At 40.1% G+C, this 17,962-nt stretch overlaps 1 protein-coding gene across 1 annotated transcript in view; it reads left to right on the forward strand.

Annotated features, from left to right (window-relative positions):
• The first annotated feature begins 250 nt into the window (after positions 1 to 250).
• XPO7 (exportin 7) overlaps positions 251 to 17,962 on the forward strand; it is a 39,263-nt gene continuing 21,551 nt past the window's right edge. The window contains exons 1-11 of the mRNA XM_021698717.2: positions 251 to 329; positions 860 to 1,006; positions 3,511 to 3,604; positions 4,189 to 4,355; positions 5,388 to 5,453; positions 8,153 to 8,257; positions 9,621 to 9,786; positions 10,400 to 10,473; positions 12,553 to 12,672; positions 15,029 to 15,175; positions 16,334 to 16,506. Of these exons, the coding sequence (XP_021554392.2) occupies positions 309 to 329; positions 860 to 1,006; positions 3,511 to 3,604; positions 4,189 to 4,355; positions 5,388 to 5,453; positions 8,153 to 8,257; positions 9,621 to 9,786; positions 10,400 to 10,473; positions 12,553 to 12,672; positions 15,029 to 15,175; positions 16,334 to 16,506 (1,280 nt within the window). The 5' untranslated portion in view covers positions 251 to 308. The remainder of the gene's footprint in view (positions 330 to 859; positions 1,007 to 3,510; positions 3,605 to 4,188; positions 4,356 to 5,387; positions 5,454 to 8,152; positions 8,258 to 9,620; positions 9,787 to 10,399; positions 10,474 to 12,552; positions 12,673 to 15,028; positions 15,176 to 16,333; positions 16,507 to 17,962) is intronic.

Consider the following 17,962-nt stretch of genomic DNA (forward strand, 5'->3'; position numbering starts at 1 on the left):
AGTTAAATGAACTCTTACTGGTTTCTTTCCTCTTTGCTTTTCAACACCACAGTCAGTGGAAGTAGATTTGCATCCCTTTCTGCCATCCCTTTGGGTTTTTGACTGAAGCACACACCCATCCCCTTCCTGCCTCCCTGGAACTGGTTCAAGATTTGGAGAGAAGGATTTGTTTGGGGGCGTTTCCCTGGTCTTATCTCCGTCTGAGCATATGTGAGGGTTGCATTTATTTTGACCCTTGCACTTTAAATTTGGAACCGAAGCAAGAGTTTAAAGTACGACAGGAGAAGAGAGTCTGCTGAACTTTAAACATGAGGGACCCAGGGAGGAAGGTGCGTACATGCATTCTGAAGCTTTCTCATAGAAGTCGGCCATCTTTATTTGTACGCATAGTTGTGAGCCAGTAACTACTAGGAAAAGGGAAAATTTTTAAATTACAAAAAGATCTATGTGACACTTACATTATGTATTTATGTGCTTAATTTTCCAGCAGTGCCTCCAGTATTGTTTTGAAATTGATGGCAGAACAAGTAAATTCTGAATTTTTATTTGAAAGCCTTTTGGAAAAGCTTGGGAGTATGGGTATTTGCAAGGAAAAATGAATGTATCATTTGTGATTGACCTCCAACAGAATGACTAAAAATGTATGGGTATTTTAGGTGTTTTATCATTTTGTCTTCTAAAACATAAAATTTAAAAAGCTGTAAGTGGTTATTATTAAAGGTCACCCAGATTCTCCTCAGAGTTGAGAAACAAGTCTCTCTCCATTGATTAGTACTTACCTTCATCTAGTGGTTTTGTGCACAGTACGTTGTATATATAGTAGGCCGGACTGATTTCTTTCCTGACTGATCTTTTCCAGAGCCTGGCCCAACTAGAGAATCTGTGCAAACAGCTTTATGAGACAACAGACACAACCACTCGACTCCAGGCAGAGAAAGCCTTGGTCGAATTCACCAACAGCCCTGATTGCCTGAGCAAGTGCCAGCTGCTCCTCGAGAGAGGAAGTGTGCGTAAGATTTGAAAACTCCTGAAGGAGGAGAGAGGTTCAGGAAAATATATTCCAAGTTTAAGGGCGGATTGGGGTAGCTTGTGTTCCTTAATCCTTCTAGGTGCCTCTCTGCCTTCTTAATTTCACCTTTAAAAAGCACCATCGCTAGCTGCCAGGTTGACAGTGAAAGGACACACAGCCTCCTCCTCAGGAAAATCTCATTGAACATATACTTTGCTCTGTCATTTTTCATCTTGAATCACATTTCTGGGACTTTCTTTCTGTTTTTCACACTTAAGTACCACCTCGGATCCTTTACAAAGGAGCCAGAGCTGTATACGAATGAGCCTTCTTACCCACAGAGCCCATGTCACCGTGCAAGCTCCCCAGTGGTCGCTGTGCTGTCGCCTCTGTACCACAGCTGCTGCTTACTGCCTCGGAGGCATGGGGGGAACGTTCCACAACGAGAACCACCAGAGGTTCGAGCTTTTAAAATGCAATCAGAGCCTCTTGGAGCTTAAAAATGGCAGTCCAGTGGTCAGTATCATGCTGTCAGTGAGACCTGGTTTGGTTAAATTAGTATTTGGGGCAAGATGGCGGTCTTAGGAGGGCTAAGAATCCAGCCAGGGTATCCTGAAAGGGCCCGAGAGAGTCAGAATCCCAACTAGACCAGCAGCTAGCACTCTTACTTCAGACTGGAAGGACATGTGGAAAGAACAAAAGCAGTTAATTTGTTTTGAAGGTAAAATTCTGGATGACTTCATGTTTGAATTTTCATTGACAGTGTAACAGTATTTGTTCAGTTGGCTAAAAATTATCCTTTAGTAGCTAAGAGAGCTAACTGTTTTTCCAAGCATCAGAAGGTTACAGAGCCCTGGTCAGAGACCATATAGTGCTCTTCTGTTTTCGCATGTAGTATGTTGTAAATTTCTTTCCAGTCCCTTAGTCTTAGGATTGACGCACTTATATTCGTATATTTTGTGCTCCGGGAGGTGCACAACCAGCTCTTCCAGGTGACTCCCACTGGAGCCCCACAGTATCATCATATCATCTTTGACCCTATTAACTCCGGATCCTCATGTTGACAGTCAATAAATAAAATAAGCTGCAGTAAAACAGGGTTGGTGCAGTACTAAAAACAATCATAGTGGAATCTTCCTTTTAATCTCTATGGACTTCTTAGTGACGTAGCAGGTTTGTTGGAATTGTGTATAAAAACCATTTAGATGTTGCATAATGTCTAGTTACAGTTGTATGCTGTATTCTACAGTTAGAGTAGCCTCTCATGCATTGTTAGTCATTTGACACACCTGCTCTAATCAGTTTAAACCATGTTCAGGGGTGTTGAATAAAAATCACATGTCAAAGTCACTTTATAGATTTTTTTTCTTAAGCATAAATTTTTTTATAACTGGTGGCATTATGCAGTGCCTGTGGATAGCCTACTGTCTTAAGGATTCTTAGTGTTATAGGAAATTATCCTTGACCCTTAATTAAATTATTTTAATAGTCCTGAGTCTGTCCCTGTTATATAGGACATTATCGTAATAGAGCCACCTAGAAGAATTTGCACATGGCACTTTTTTATACATTATGATCAGTTAGAATACTGGAATATTGGGCGCCTGGGTGGCTCAGTTGGTTAAGCGACTGCCTTCGGCTCAGGTCATGATCCTGGAGTCCTGGGATCGAGTCCCGCATCGGGCTCCCTGCTCGGCAGGGAGTCTGCTTCTCCTTCTGACCCTCCCCCCTCTCATGTGCTCTCTCTCTCTCTCATTCTCTCTCTCAAATAAATAAATAAAATCTTAAAAAAAAAAAAAAAGAATACCGGAATATTTTATTCTCCATAAGGTTAAAATTCATAAAATCCACATGTGAGAATATGATAATGCTGTTCCCTTGCATAGGGCATAATTTTTCTTTCTCATAAATAATTGGTATAAATTTACTTTAAAACTAGCATATACATCCCCCAAAGCTGTACCTGATTGATAGCCGTGCTGATGTAAAGATATAGGTTAGGAACTAACTATACAGCATAATGTAATGGCTCCCTCTAATGCTGCTTTAAAAAAAAAAAAACAACTTTCTAATGGTATACCATAGCAATATTTTGAGTTGAAACTTTTTGAAGCATCACTATAACAAGGCTTTTGACAGAAGATTTCTTGGTTTAAATGAAAGAAAAGATCCATCTTCTAAAGATTTGTCTTCTTGTATCTTTCTGAAATGATCCTGTCTAGCATGGGCCCCCTCTAAGTGATGCAGAATCTGCCCTGGATTCAGTTCAGTCAGGCCATTCGCTTCATACTGCAACTTGTTCATAACTGAAATCAGCTCAGTGAACATATACTCTGTGTGGGACTCATTTTTCCTTAGACCCTCTAAAATGCAGAGGATTGACTATTGCAAAACTGATTAATATTTCTTGAATCTCAGCATAGATCTCCGAATAAAAAAACCTCATGACTGACTAACTTAATAAAATTGAATTCTAAGTCCTTTTCCCCGTCTTTCCACAGTCCTCTTACTCCCAGTTACTGGCAGCTACATGCCTTACAAAGCTTGTATCACGCACAAACAACCCTCTACCATTGGAGCAACGCATAGATATTCGTAAGTAGAGAATTGATCTGTTTTCAAGAAATTAGTTTGTTTAGTGATGTGCTTAGTAATAGTTAAATTTATGGTGCTTGTTTGATAATGTTCTGGAATTGGTAAGCATACAAAATATGTAGAATCCAGGTTCCCCCCTCCCCCCCAGAATTTGGGGCTTTTGAAAGTAAAGAGGATCTTATATAATTATTTCTAGATAAAGTCTTAAGTCATCCCTTTTGTTGTCAAGAGGTTTCTTTCGTTCAGTCCTTACTGCCATTAATAACTAAGAAAAATGTTGTTAAGGAGTTTGAATTCTGTGCAGGCATGTTATTTAACTATCTAGTAGTAGATTCAAGGCTGCCGTACTCCTGGGTCTTCACTGTGACAAGTATAAAATCCTGAATTGGAAAGCCCACTAATCTTAAATTCAAAGTCCCATTTCTCAGTCACATTAAGAATTAAGGGAATACAACAGAAACAAGAATTAAGGGAGCTTAGGGGAAATAGGCTAAACTTACCATTTCTTGGATGCTTAATATATTTAAAGATGTGTGGCCTTCCCTGGCAGAGCTTTCTGTTATGCAGAGTTTTTTGTTTTGTAGGGAACTATGTGCTCAACTACCTTGCCACTCGGCCAAAGTTGGCTACTTTTGTGACACAAGCACTTATTCAGTTATATGCCAGAATCACAAAACTGGGCTGGTTTGACTGTCAGAAGGACGACTATGTCTTCAGAAATGCAATCACAGATGTCACAAGGTTCTTACAGGTATGACGTATATATGTGATGTGATGTAGTAGGAATGTGAGAAGCAACATGTATATGTTTATATAGTGATCTGCTTTTTAAAAATTACACAAAATGGAATTATTTTGTACATTCTCTTCTGTGTCTTTTTTGCCTTTAATATTCCTTGGCTTTACATGCTTACATGTCAGCACAGACAAACTCCAGTTTTTCTAATGCCTGTATACTATTCCAATCTGAAAATACCATCGCTTAATAACTAATGTCTTATAGGTGGGCATTTAGTTTGGTTCTATACTTTGACTGTTAAGTAAACACTTCAGTAAATAAGTTAAGTAAACCTAAAATACATATACACCTGCCATACTTGGAATAAGTGTGTTTGTAGGGTGAATTCCTAGCCTTGGAATTATACAGTCAAAGGGATATGTGTATTTTGGGCTTTCAAAGATATTTCCAAATTATCCTCATAAAAGGTTGTTTCCTACAACAATTAAAAGAGTGCCTGTCTCTATACCTCCACCCCGGGAACTCAGCTTTTTTATTTTTCCAATTTAATAGGTAAAAAGAATTAGTATCTCAGCATTTGAGTTATGAATGAGACAGAACAAATTTTCGTATGTTAATTTACTACTTGTTTGTTTTTTTTTTCTGTAGAACTTCCGATTTATATCTTAAAAATCTGGAGTTCTTTGTCTTTTTCTTATTGTTGTATGTGGTCTCTTTGTGAATTATGTTACACATCCACTTGTCACTTACCTTAAATGTATTTTGCCAGTTTCTCTTTGTATAATGGGTACGGTATAATGCTTATGACTATTTTTGAAATACAAAAGGTTTCAGTCTTGATGAAGTCAGATTTAGCAGTCTTCCTCTGTGGCAGTTATATTTTATGTCCTGCAAAGCAACAGTTTTAAGCTACAATTCCTCACTGCCTTATCTGGGCAGTTTTAATAGCTACACAGGACGCTGCCACGTCAAAAGCGCGGCTGTGCCGCCATTCCTGAAGTCTCGCTGCACACACCAACTCGTGCCTCACATTGTTTTTACCAGGATAGTGTGGAATACTGCGTCATTGGCGTCACTATTTTATCTCAGCTAACCAATGAAATTAATCAAGTAAGTGCTACAGCCTTCCTCATTGAAGTAAGTGCCATATTTTTTCTTAGTATTGGTGTTTTCTGCTATGTGTGAGATGATCTTTTTTGGCAGTTGTGTGCTTTTGCGGTAAGTGATTAATGCCCTTTGAAACAACAGTTCCATTGGATTTTCCTCTGTACGTGCAGCCTACCTCGTTCTTAACATCCTGGTCCCCTTCTGTCTCCAGAACAGCTCTCCTTGCTGATATTAATGTTCGTTGTGCGAGATGAGAGCAACAGGCCTAAGTCAAAGCCTTAATAAATCACTGCTTTGCTAATAAAAGAGAATGTGTTCAAAAAGGGGATCACAAAAGTGGAACCAGACCGTTTGTGTGCCACTTCTGCTAAATACATTAATATGTATTCATAACCCTTTAAAACTCAGTTCCCATGTGCTGCTATTAAAGACTTCTCTGGTGGTATTTTTGGAATGCATAAAACATTCTGCTAAATACCAAATAATTTTTTGAGTAGTCCTTCTTGTCACAGGTTACTACAGAGGAAAACACCAGTGGCTTTCTTTTGCTCTGGCTATTGTTTTTTTTAATCATTTACTTTTGTATCCAGCTAAAATTTTGTAATTATTGAACAGGCCAGTATTAATATTAGTTGTGACATCTCACCCTTCGGTCACCAGCTGTAAATTACATCGGCATCACTGTTGCTATTGCGCATATTTATGCAGACCTTTTATTAACCCTGAGAATTTTAACTGTGAGGTAGTACTGTTTTAAATGCATCAGCTTCTAGCCATTTAAACTCTGGAGTCCATACTGTGTTCTCTGTCACATGCACTCCCCACTATGGTCAGTAATTATCAAAATAATAATAGCTTGTACTCTTGAATGACTACTGTGCAGCAGACGCTGTTCTGAGCACTTTACTGATAGCAGCTAATTTTATTCTCACCGTAGTGCTGGGAGGTAGGTTCCATGGCTGTTCCATTTTCTAGGTGAGGAACCTGCAGCACACAAAGGTCAATAATTGGCCTAAGGTATCCCAGTTAGCAAGCAACAGTATCTGAATTTGAACCTGCACAGTCTTATTCCAGAGCCTGTGCTCTTAACAAATAACTTATTACTGAACCACTATTACCTTTGTAATACAAGAACACGCATTAACTGAGAACAGAGATTGTGGGGTTAATGTTCTCCTCGTCAAAGCTTGGCCCCATGAAATACACCAATGTTGATATTTTTTAAAACTCCAAAATTTTATTTGTCTTTCTTAATGGAACAGTAGAAATGTGTGTAATGTACTTAATGTGTGCAGTTATTCTCTGTATTATGATCAGCATAACCGATTATATATGGAATATGGTATATAATCTGGCAGTGCCATATTATCCAAGACATTTATGATAATACAGTGACACTGAAGCTAGAATTGGGGGATACTTTGAACCTCTGCAAAACTTAGTTTTCTGTTGTTTTTTTGGTTGTCAGATTTAAATCAGAAAGCATATTTCTGTTACCAACACTGTCTGAACTTAGAAATAAAATCAAGGGGAGGGGTGCCTGGCTGGCTCAGTCAAAGGAGCATGTGACTCTTGATCTCGGGGTCATTAGTTCGAGCCCCATGTTGGGTGTAGAGATTACTTAAATAAATAAAGCTTTAAAAAAGAAAATCAAGGGGACTCCATAACTTGATTGTCAGAAATCTTGCTGCATTCTTTAATGTGCCAACAGCAAATGCGCCCCCTCTTGGATGAATTGATTGGTATATAGAAGAGATTTAAGCTTTCAGTAGGTGGTTGGACTAAAAATTCCCTTAGTAACCTTGAAATCCCTTTATTCCACTTACTGAAGTGTCTGTGTGTCAGGAATAGAGGGCGTACTAAAGAAGTAAAAGACAGAGTTCTTAACCATAAAAACCTTTAAAGTTTGGCTGAAAAGAGGGGCGCCTGGGTGGCTCAGTCGTTGGGCGTCTGCCTTCGGCTCAGGTCGTGATCTCAGGGTCCTGGGATCGAGCCCCACGTCGGGCTCCCTGCTCGGCGGGAGGCCTGCTTCTCCCTCTCCCACTCCCCCTGCTTGTGTTCCCTCTCTCGCTGTGCCTCTCTCTGTCAAATAGATAAATAAAATCTTAAAAAAAAAAAAAAAAAAGTTGGGCTGAAAAGAGAGGAACAGAGGAAAAAGTGAGAGACTGATGCTGCCCTTCAATTAAGTGCTCACTTCTGGAATAGAGACTACATGTTGAAATAGGTTAGAGAAGGCAGAGGGTGTTATGGGCTATTGTCAGTTATCCTAAGTTCATGGCTGTCAGTTAAGAACTGCTTTGGAAATTCTGTGGCAACTTTAGTCTTGAGTGGATTGTTTACCAAGCTTTGCCACTGTCTGTTTCTGAGACTGAGCCACAATACAACATGCTAGTAATTATTAGCAGTATCTGCCAGCAATTGGTTAAATTTTACCTCCCTAAATGCAGAGGAAATTAAAACTTTACAGTGTAGATGCTCATCCCTCTTTCTGTCTTCCATCTGTAAGCTGTAGACCTATCCTGCTGTTAGCAGCTTATTGTCCTTTGCATCCTCTCATTATACGTGAGTTAACCGTGATTTAAACATTAAAAATGTATTTTTATGTAAGTTGGTTTTATTGGAAATCCTAGTTTATTTAAAGTCTATATGAAAATTTTTTTTTTGCAATTCTAAAACTTGGATTGGTTTATCTTTTTGCACAGGCCGACACCACACATCCTTTAACCAAGCACAGAAAAATAGCCTCTTCCTTCCGAGACTCATCATTATTTGATATCTTCACACTTTCCTGCAATTTACTAAAACAGGTGAGATTGTAGATTGGGTCCTGCTTCCCAGCCCCCTTTGAAAGGATGAGAATGAGTCGGGATCTGTTAGAGGTCAGTTCCATGCTGACCCCTTGAGAGTTGGTGCAGCTCTAACCATCACCGTCTCTCACATGATGCCAGTCTCCAAGATGTGGAAGAAAGTGCCACACTGACGACTGATTTTAGAGAGGGGTTAGAATTGCCTCATTTCAGAGCCGTTCCCCTAAGCAAAGCACAGTAAGTGAACACGTATCCCAAAGAATCTAGTTTACCACAAAGTTTGGGATTTTGTTGTTTGCTTTTTTTATACCCACATAAAATCTTTCTGCATGGAATAAAGGCATGTTGGCTTTATGGTGTTTGGATTCTTAGTGCTCTAAAAGCAGGTTCCAACTGCATTGTTAGCATACTGAAACAGGCCGGCTCCCCTGCCCCCTACTGAGTTACAGGCGGCACATAACTAAGCAACATCTGTAAGGAAAAGTAGATTTTGAATTTTTAAAATCCATTTAGATTTCATAACCTGAAGGGGTAGACCGTTATCCCATAAGGAAATTACCTGTTTTAAAACAGAAAGTGGGTGTTGAAGTTCATTTAGGGATGAGTTGAACTAGGAAAGAAATGCTCACCTGTGAGTCCTACCCATTTATAACAATCTCTAGGGACCTCCCCATAGAAAGTTAAATGGGGTTAGCCTCTGGCTGTTCGTTCATTTTGGGTTGTTTGTTTGTTTTGGGTTTTTGTGGGGTTTTCTGTTCTTAGTCTCATTTTCTATTATGTCATGAATTTTAGAAGCAAGTTTGGATTCTTTGTGTTGTCCCAGTTAATGATATTTAGCTTTTTCCTCAATTACCTAGTTCTATCTCAGAACTCCCAGACAGTCCTTGGGATGGGCAAGCTACCTAGCAAAAGCTATTATACCCCCTGACGGGGGAAAGCTTTTGAGAAAACTGAGGATTGACTCCTCCTGGCTGATACCATCAAAAACAATTAGCCAGCTAGTCACTGAGGTCACCAGCCCCATCTAGAAATACCTAGGATCTCATAGCAAATGGAGTAACCACCCATCCCATATTGCTTCAGAATCCCCTGTGGTCAGTATGTCTACAGCATGTAAAGAATACATGTCAAAAGGGGGATTTCTTTAAATACCAGTTCCATGTTTTTATAGTAAATAAGGAGCTAGGATTTTCATAGTGACATTAAGGTGACAGAAGTGCAGCCTCTTTTGCAGGGGAAACATCACTTTATTGAGTTGAAATACTGCCCTCCTTTTCTGGCTTAACAGCCTTCTCAGGAGTCTGGCACCAAGCTTGGAAGAGGGGAGTGATTGTTTGGGCTCATTATGTGGTGATTTTTACAGGCTTCAGGAAAGAATCTAAACTTGAATGATGAAAGTCAGCATGGCTTGCTCATGCAACTGCTCAAACTCACTCATAACTGCCTAAACTTTGATTTCATCGGCACTTCTACTGATGAGTCCTCAGATGACCTGTGCACAGTACAGATTCCCACCAGCTGGAGATCAGGTAGGAGCACTGCACCAGCAGGAACAGACTGCTGCTCAGCCCCACACCATGTCTGCGGGATGGTCTAAGGAACCCCTGGCTAGCCCTTGCTTGCTGTTAGAGAAAACTTAGAAAGTCAGCATCTGTCTTAATACAGTGAGGAAGAGGGTATTGGAGGAACCTTACAGATCCCTCAGCCTGGGAGATCTTTTTTAATTACTGGGTTACTAATGGATGTGAGTTTGACCTTCTTGCATTCATCACCTAGAGACTCCTGTGATGTTACTCATTTGAGGTCATTTCTAGGTCTAAACACAAAATCAGAGAAAAGGACTTGTGCTTATGCTTGTTTTGTGTTCTTCAGGATCAAACATCTTGCTTTGAACATAGTCCTGACTGTCTTAAGTTCTCTGAGAATCACAAGAATGAATCTGTTCCTTAGAGGAGCTGAAACCTAGTGCTTTAAGAAACAAACAAACAGGGCAAACCAAAAGCCCCTCTTAGCTTATCACTTGAAAGGAAGTAAACCCTGTGAGAAGAAAAAACAGAGGACGCGCCCCTAATACACAGTGCTGTAGGCATGTCACTAGCAACGAGTGACGTACTCAGTAACGGCTCCTCTGTCTTTTTTCAGCGTTCTTAGATTCTTCAACTCTGCAGCTGTTTTTTGACCTGTATCATTCCATCCCTCCTTCATTTTCGCCTCTGGTGAGTCAGGACTACAGTTTCTAAAGCCTAACCTACATCTAGAAAGTAGCAATGGTGAATGAGCCTTATGCTCGTTCATTTTGTTGTACAAAATCATGCAAGTAAAGCATAGAAATGCTAGGGTTAGTTATCTAGCCTTTTGTGGTAAAACGTGTGGCCTAAATGTTCTCGCAATAAAGTCTTAACTTAATTCTCTTTAAATTATTCCTCTCTAATGACAAATTGCTGCAAATGTCAAGCTCTTCTGGTCTCATCTTGAATCTGACTTTATACTGGACCTCAAACAGCCTCAGGCTAGAGTTGGGGGGTGGGGCGGGTTGGGGATTCAGCTTGTATTGTCTAATTGAAGATTATCCTGCCCAAGAAAATTTTAGAAAAATCCTTCAGGCACATGTTACATAAGTGATAAATGGAAGCTGTAAGGGGAAGGCAAATTTGTATACTTTCCTGGATAACATTAGAGAACTCTTGGAAATGATGCATTTCTCCTTTAAAGCAGTAATTACCCTCCTCAAATCTCAAAATTCATCCAGGTCCTGAAAGACATTGGCCTAGTATTTCAGACTGTTTGGTGTAAAATGCTACCATACAAAACACACAGATAAGACAGTAAAGTAATGGGTGTTTTACATAGTTTTCTACAGTAGGCTATTTTCCTGGTTATTATGGTACTTTTCCAAATGTAGATCTTAGCTTTAGTAGAAACGTGAATTCAGTGGTTTGTATCGTTAAGTTTACTTCAGGAAAAGGTAGCTCACTCAAGAGAGATAGTTCATAAAAGGACTCTTAGTAAAGATGTGGGCAACACTAAGGGAATCCAACAAGGTGAGGTGAGGTACACCCTCTAGAGGGTGCAATAGTGGGAAGCCCCAGGGGGCACAGGGGAAACCCTGGAAAGAGCTAAAACTGTGTCTTAGGGGAGGGCTGGGCAGCACAGGGAGAGGGACACTGCCAGTCATGGCCCAGCCAGGGGTCCAGAGGGGGTGCCTCTTTTCTTCCTGCCCTTAATCTCCTTCTAGTACTATCCAGTGGTTGAATCCTACTAGAGGCAAGAGGGCAGCGGAGCTCTGGCTGTTGGTGGACAGAAGTCAGCCTCCCAGGGAACAGAGCATGTGGAGAAGGATAGAAGACAGATATGGAGAGGCAAACAGTATAAATATCTAGCACGGTGGGGAAAGAGTAAAATGTTTTCAGTGTAAAGCCTATTCTTTTCAGGACACAGATCTAACTTGGTTATTTCATTATGGCAAAGCCTGATTAGCCAAAAGTCTTCTATTTATTTATTTATTTGACAGAGAAAGAGATAGCGAGAGCAGGAACACAAGCAGGGAGAGTGGGAGAGGGACAAGCAGGCTTCCTGCTGAGCAGGGAGCCTGATGTGGGACTCAATCCCAGGACCCTAGGATCATGACCTGAGCCGAAGGCAGACGCTTAATGACTGAGCCACCCAGGTGCCCATGATTAGCCAAAAGTCTTAATGAAACAGCGAAAACTAAATCTAAACTAAAACTAATAAAACAGAGAAAACTAGATCTTTCTATATCATGATAACTTCCCACTATTGCACCCCCTAGAGGGTGTACCTCACCTCACCTTGTTGGATTCCCTTAGTGTTGCCCACATCTTTACTAAGAGTCCTTTTATGAACTATCTCTCTTGAGTGAGCTACCTTTTCCTGAAGTAAACTTAATGATACAAACAGAAAACTAAATCTTTACTTAACCTACGAATTGTATGGTATTTCCAAGCCTTAAGTATATGACTTAACAAGAATCAAAGAAGCCATTGGGTGGTCAAAGAATAATACCTAAATGAATTTCCACACTGTGAATTTAACTAGTTGTTATGGTAACTTGGATTTAATGATCTTTTTTTTTCTTTTAATAAAGCTGTTTCCAGTATCCTCAGCTGCACTCTCCTTGATCTTTCTATATCGTGATAATAGTAGCAGAAGTTGAAAGAACAGAGTTAACAGCATATGTAAAGAAGAATGTTCTAGGAGGGGAAGGAGGGAAAAGATAGTATGGAGGAGCCATATCATCTTTTTAATCGGTTGTGTTTGGTTGTGCCTGCTTTTAGGTATTATCCTGTTTAGTACAGATTGCCTCAGTAAGAAGATCCCTGTTTAACAATGCAGAGAGGGCCAAGTTTCTCTCACATCTTGTTGATGGTGTTAAACGAATACTGGAAAACCCACAGGTAAGATTTTTGAGAATTTATTGTTTGAATACATATTTAAATATATGTTGTGTGTGTGTGTGTGTGTGTGAGATTAGTATGTGCCTCTCTGTTGAGTCAGAAGGAAATCCATCTAGAGGCCACACTTAGCAGAAATCCTAGAGAACAGTTCAGTGTGTCATTCTCAGAAGATTTAAGTGAGTCTGTATCTGTAGACAGATTCTTTTTTCTTTTTTTTTTTTTAAGATTTTATTTTTTTGTCAGAGAGAGCACAAGCAGGAGGGGAGCGGCAGGCAGAGGAAGAAGCAGGCTCCCTGCTGAGCAAGGAGCCCAATGCGGGACTCAATCCCAGGACCCTGGGATCATGACCTGAGCTGAAGGCAGACGCTTAACTGCCTGGGCCACCCAGATGTCCTGTAGGCAGGTTCTTTTTTTTTTTTTTTTTTTTGTAGGCAGATTCTTGAGAGTTTACCCAAATGAGTTTGTATCCTCCAGCGTCAGGAATGCAAGAGTTAGGGAAAAGGATCACTTTGACACAGGAAAATAAGGAGAGGGCGCTAGTCATTTTCCCCCCAAGAAATTAAGGATCTAGAGTTTGGTTTTTGTTTCTGTTTTCCTTTTTTTTTTTTCTTTTTTTTTTAATATACATTATTTACCCAAGTGTGTAGGCCTGCTTTTAGGTGGGAAGGGAGATATTGCCCATTTAGTATTCGATCCATAACTCGATTGCCCTTTTTGTGTTTTTCAGTCTCAGAGATTCAGCCAACACCTACTTTTTTTTAAAGTACCACTTCTCTACACTAGGAAGTACCAAACAAGCATTTCATTTTTAAATATGCTCAGTTCTGGGGGCGCCTGGGTGGCTCAGTTGTTAAGCATCTGCCTTTGGCTCAGGTCATGATCCCAGGGTCCTGGGATCGAGCTCCACATCGGGCTCCCTGCTCAGCGGGAAGCCTGCTTCTCCCTCTCCCTCTCCCCCTGCTTGTGTTCCCTCTCTCACTGTGTCTCTCTGTCAAATAAATAAGTAAAATCTTAAAAAAAAAAAAAAAAAAGCTCAGTTCTGTCCCTCTTTTTAATAATTCCTTTTTTTTTAACTAAAGTACAGTTGACTCAGAATGTACGTTAGTTTCAGATGTAGAACATAGTGAAACAACTCTCTACATTGTTATGCTCACCACACAGCACTATTATATTCCCTGTGCTGTACCTTTCATCCCCAGGACGTCTTCACTCCATAACTGGAAGCCTGTGCCTCCCACTCCCCTTGGTCCATTTTTAGCCATCCCCCCATTGCCTCCCCTCTGGCTACCCTCGGTTTGTTCTCTGTATTTATGGGTCTGTCCCTGCTTTTTTTGTTTGTTCATTTGTTTTATTTTTTAGATTCCACATATAAGTGAAATCCTGTGGTATTTGTCTTTGTCTGATTTAGTTCACTTAGTATAATACCACCTAGGTTCATCCACTTTGTCACAAATGGCAAGATCATAGTTATTTTTATGGTGGGGTAATATAATACATTGTATATGTATGTGTTCTGTATACACATATATGGAACATATATAGATATATAAACCACTTCTTTATCCATTCATCTATCAATGGAACTTAGGTTGCTTCCATATCTTGGTTATTGTAAATAATGCCGCAGTACACATAGGGTTTCATATATCTTTTCAGATTAGTGTTTTTGTTTTCTTTGAGTAGTTACCCAGTAGTGAAATTACTGGATCATATGGTAGTTCTATTTTTAATTTTTTGAGGAACCTCCACACTGTCGTCCACAGTGGCTGCACCATTTTGCATTCCCACCAGCAGTGCACGAGGGTTCCTTTTTCTCCACATCCTCACCAACACTTGTTCTTTCTTGTCTTACTAATCTAGGAATTAAATTGTTACAGCAATAATGATATATTGTAAATAAACATTTGTGTAACTTTGCCACTGAAGTATAGTCTTATTTAATGATAAATTTGACAGATGGAAAAATGAAAATTTCATGATCTCTGATTAGTGGGAAGCAAACAGACCAGCCACATCTTCGATTGTACCCCTTTTCCGTTATTAATCCGCTTTACAACTTTAGGCAAGTAATGTGATCCTTCTGAGCTTCCATTTCAGACTTTGAATTGAGGCTAATAATTTCATCTCACAGGATGATTGTTACGAACAGATGAGATAATAGATGTGACCATCTCTTTTAAAAGTGACTTTGTAAAAAATTGTTTTTAAATATTCTACAGATGTATCATTCTAAGTGAGGACCTGTAGCTGAGAAGTTAAAGTAGATTCTCCCCTCCCCTTATGCCATCCCCAGTGTCATTCTGGAAGTATAGTGCATCACATGTTACATTTTATTTTCCTTCTGTGCTGTCACCAGAGTTTATCAGACCCAAACAATTACCATGAGTTTTGCAGACTACTGGCCCGATTGAAGAGTAACTATCAACTGGGAGAATTAGTAAAGGTGGAAAACTACCCTGAGGTCATCCGATTGATAGCTAACTTCACAGTGACCAGCCTACAGGTTTGTCTTTGCTTGTCTTTCTCTTTCCTACACATTGGAACCTCTTCTCTTGCTCATTGATTTTAAAGTTAAAAGAATACGGGCATACCTCATTTTAATGCACTTCACACATACTGCGTTTTTTACAAGTTGAATGTTTATGGCAGCCCTGCATTGAGCAAGTGTATCGGTGCCATTTTTCCAACAGCACTTGCTCACTTCATGTCTCTGTTGCATTTTGTTAATTCTCGCAATATTTCAGACTTTCTCATATTTGTTATGGTGATCTGTGATCAGTGATTATGACCCTGAAAGCTCAGGTGATGGTTAGCACTTTTAGCACTGAAGTATTTTTTAGTTAAGGTATGTACGTTGTTTTTTGAGACAATGCTGTTGCACACTTATTATAGTGTAGTGTAAAACAGCCTTCTTATGTGCACTGAGAAACCAAAACACTCATTTGACTCGCTTTATTGCAGTGGTCAGGAATCAAACCCGTAGTAATATCTCCAAGGTGTACTGTATTCCCTTCTCCACCCACCCCCGCCAACCCCCCGGCAAAAGTGAGTATCAGTATAGGCGAACCCTGCAGAGTAGTTACTGCAACCTGCTCATTTGCCTTACATAAGTGCAAGGAGTTTGGTTAGAGGAACATGTGGGAATTGCAAGGATAATATTTAGATTATCACTCTGAAAAAGGCAAGATTGGAATGGAGTGAGAAGAGTCAAGAGAGAGAGCTAGTGACCTCTCTTTCTTAGTCATGTAATATAGGACAGTGGTTCTCAAATTTCATGGCTTGCATCAGAATCATCTGGGGAGTTTGAAAAATACAGGTGCTTGTGTTTTACCCCCATAATTTCTGCTTCACTAGATCCAGGGTGGAGCCTTGGTGTCTCTAGGTCCAACAAGTTCTCCAGGTGATTCTCATGGATACTAATGTTTGAGAACCATTTACACAAGGCTTTCTTTGTGGGAAGGCTTACACAACCAGCGTAGAACAGCTCTTTTTATTAGATGCTTAATCTCTGAAATAATAATAAGCACATTGGATGGATGAGTTGTCATGCACAGAACAAAGCTCATAAACACTTATCCTTTTTTTTTTTTAAGCCTTTTTCCTTTGTGTGAAGTGTACAAAAAATGAGAAATGTGCCTCCTGCTCTTTTGGTTTTCCTTAGCACTGGGAATTTGCCCCAAATAGTGTGCACTATCTCCTGAGCCTATGGCAGCGGCTGGCAGCCTCTGTGCCATACGTGAAAGCCACAGAGCCCCACATGCTGGAAACTTATACTCCTGAGGTCACCAAAGCCTATATCACATCCCGTTTGGAATCTGTGCACATCATCCTGAGGTAAGGAAACTGGGACAGCTACCTGGTGTCAGACTTGCCAGAGGTCAGACACCCAGTTGGCAAAAGCGCACTTGACTTGGGCCTCCTTGGAGGTGACGCCGTTAATGGCCGTTTCCTCACGTCAGCCCCGAATAGCAGGTGGAGCATAAAATCTGAGCGAACAGGCTTTCTCTGCAACATCCTCATTCATGTCCCCGTTTTCTGCCCTCCTTAGCCATCTCTTTGAAATCAAGGTATATTCTGTTTGCCCTTGCTGATGATTCCTTTTCAACATGACAGGAACATTTATAACCAATAGATGATAAGAATTATATGTAAGTTATAGGTGGTTTAGTTTCCTGAAAAAGAAGTGGATAAATAAGATGACACAGTCCAGAGATTACTAGCAGAGGTAGAATCCTGGGCAGCTGATTGCCGATCGCATTACAAGAATGCATGGTTTCTGTCTACCTTGACTGTTAACTGGACCAGAAATCTATAGCTAAAGAAATGTTAGATCCTTTCAGAAATGACTTATATAAAATGAAGTTATTCTTTGTTTAGGGACCTGTCTTTTAGGGGAATTGACTTGGACTCTGAAGGTCTGGGTTTTGTTGTTTTGTTTTTTTTTAAATCAGATCTTAATTGGCATTTAATTGTCATAAGAGTTATAGGCTCAAATGTTAATGACTTGAATCCTTTCAAAATGCAAGTATTTGTGAAGTCCACTGGAAAGCATTGTTCTATCAGCTACATAATTTCTGTTCTTAAGGATTCAGGTGGTTTCAGTGAGGCATTGTTGAGGAGTGGTTACAGGTGTGGGCTTTGGGCCCGGATAGCCAGTTAATAGCTGTGTGCTCTTGGGCAAGGTTATTAAAAGGATTAAATTACTATGTTCTGGCCCAGTGTGTGGACCATAGTACACACACAACTGTGAACTCCAGTAATGGTCGTGGTGGTGCAGCTGTTGGGTTGTCACACTGTGATATAGCAATAGACGAAGAGCTCAGAGTATGACACATTCCTAGCTCTAGGAGCCGATAGATAAGGTAGGACCTGGTGTAGATCCATGGTGCCTCATCTGCGAGTCTGAAATGCGAGACATGAAAACTAAATTTTCTCTTAAGTTTGGAATCAAAACTCATTTGGTGGCAAAATTTTACATGTGCTAATATGAGACCATTTAGAGCCTTTTTTAAAACTTCTGCTTTGTATGATCATTCCTGATGGTTATATATTTTGCTACAGAAATATTGAAGTTGATACACCAGAGAGTTCATTGAGGGTTCGTATCATGTGGTAGAAGCATCATATTGCCTCTTTAAAATCTGAAGATCTCTGAATTCCAAAACATATCTGGCCACCATCACCCCACACAAGGACAGGATATTTGTAGTCCCAAAGCTTATTAGAGTTAAGAACAGCAAGAGACTAAGAACCAGGAGCTCCTGGGGTGAGAAGCATAGGACTGAGAGGG

Source organism: Neomonachus schauinslandi, chromosome 2, assembly GCF_002201575.2.
Source record: "Neomonachus schauinslandi chromosome 2, ASM220157v2, whole genome shotgun sequence".
Taxonomy (NCBI): domain Eukaryota; kingdom Metazoa; phylum Chordata; class Mammalia; order Carnivora; family Phocidae; genus Neomonachus; species Neomonachus schauinslandi.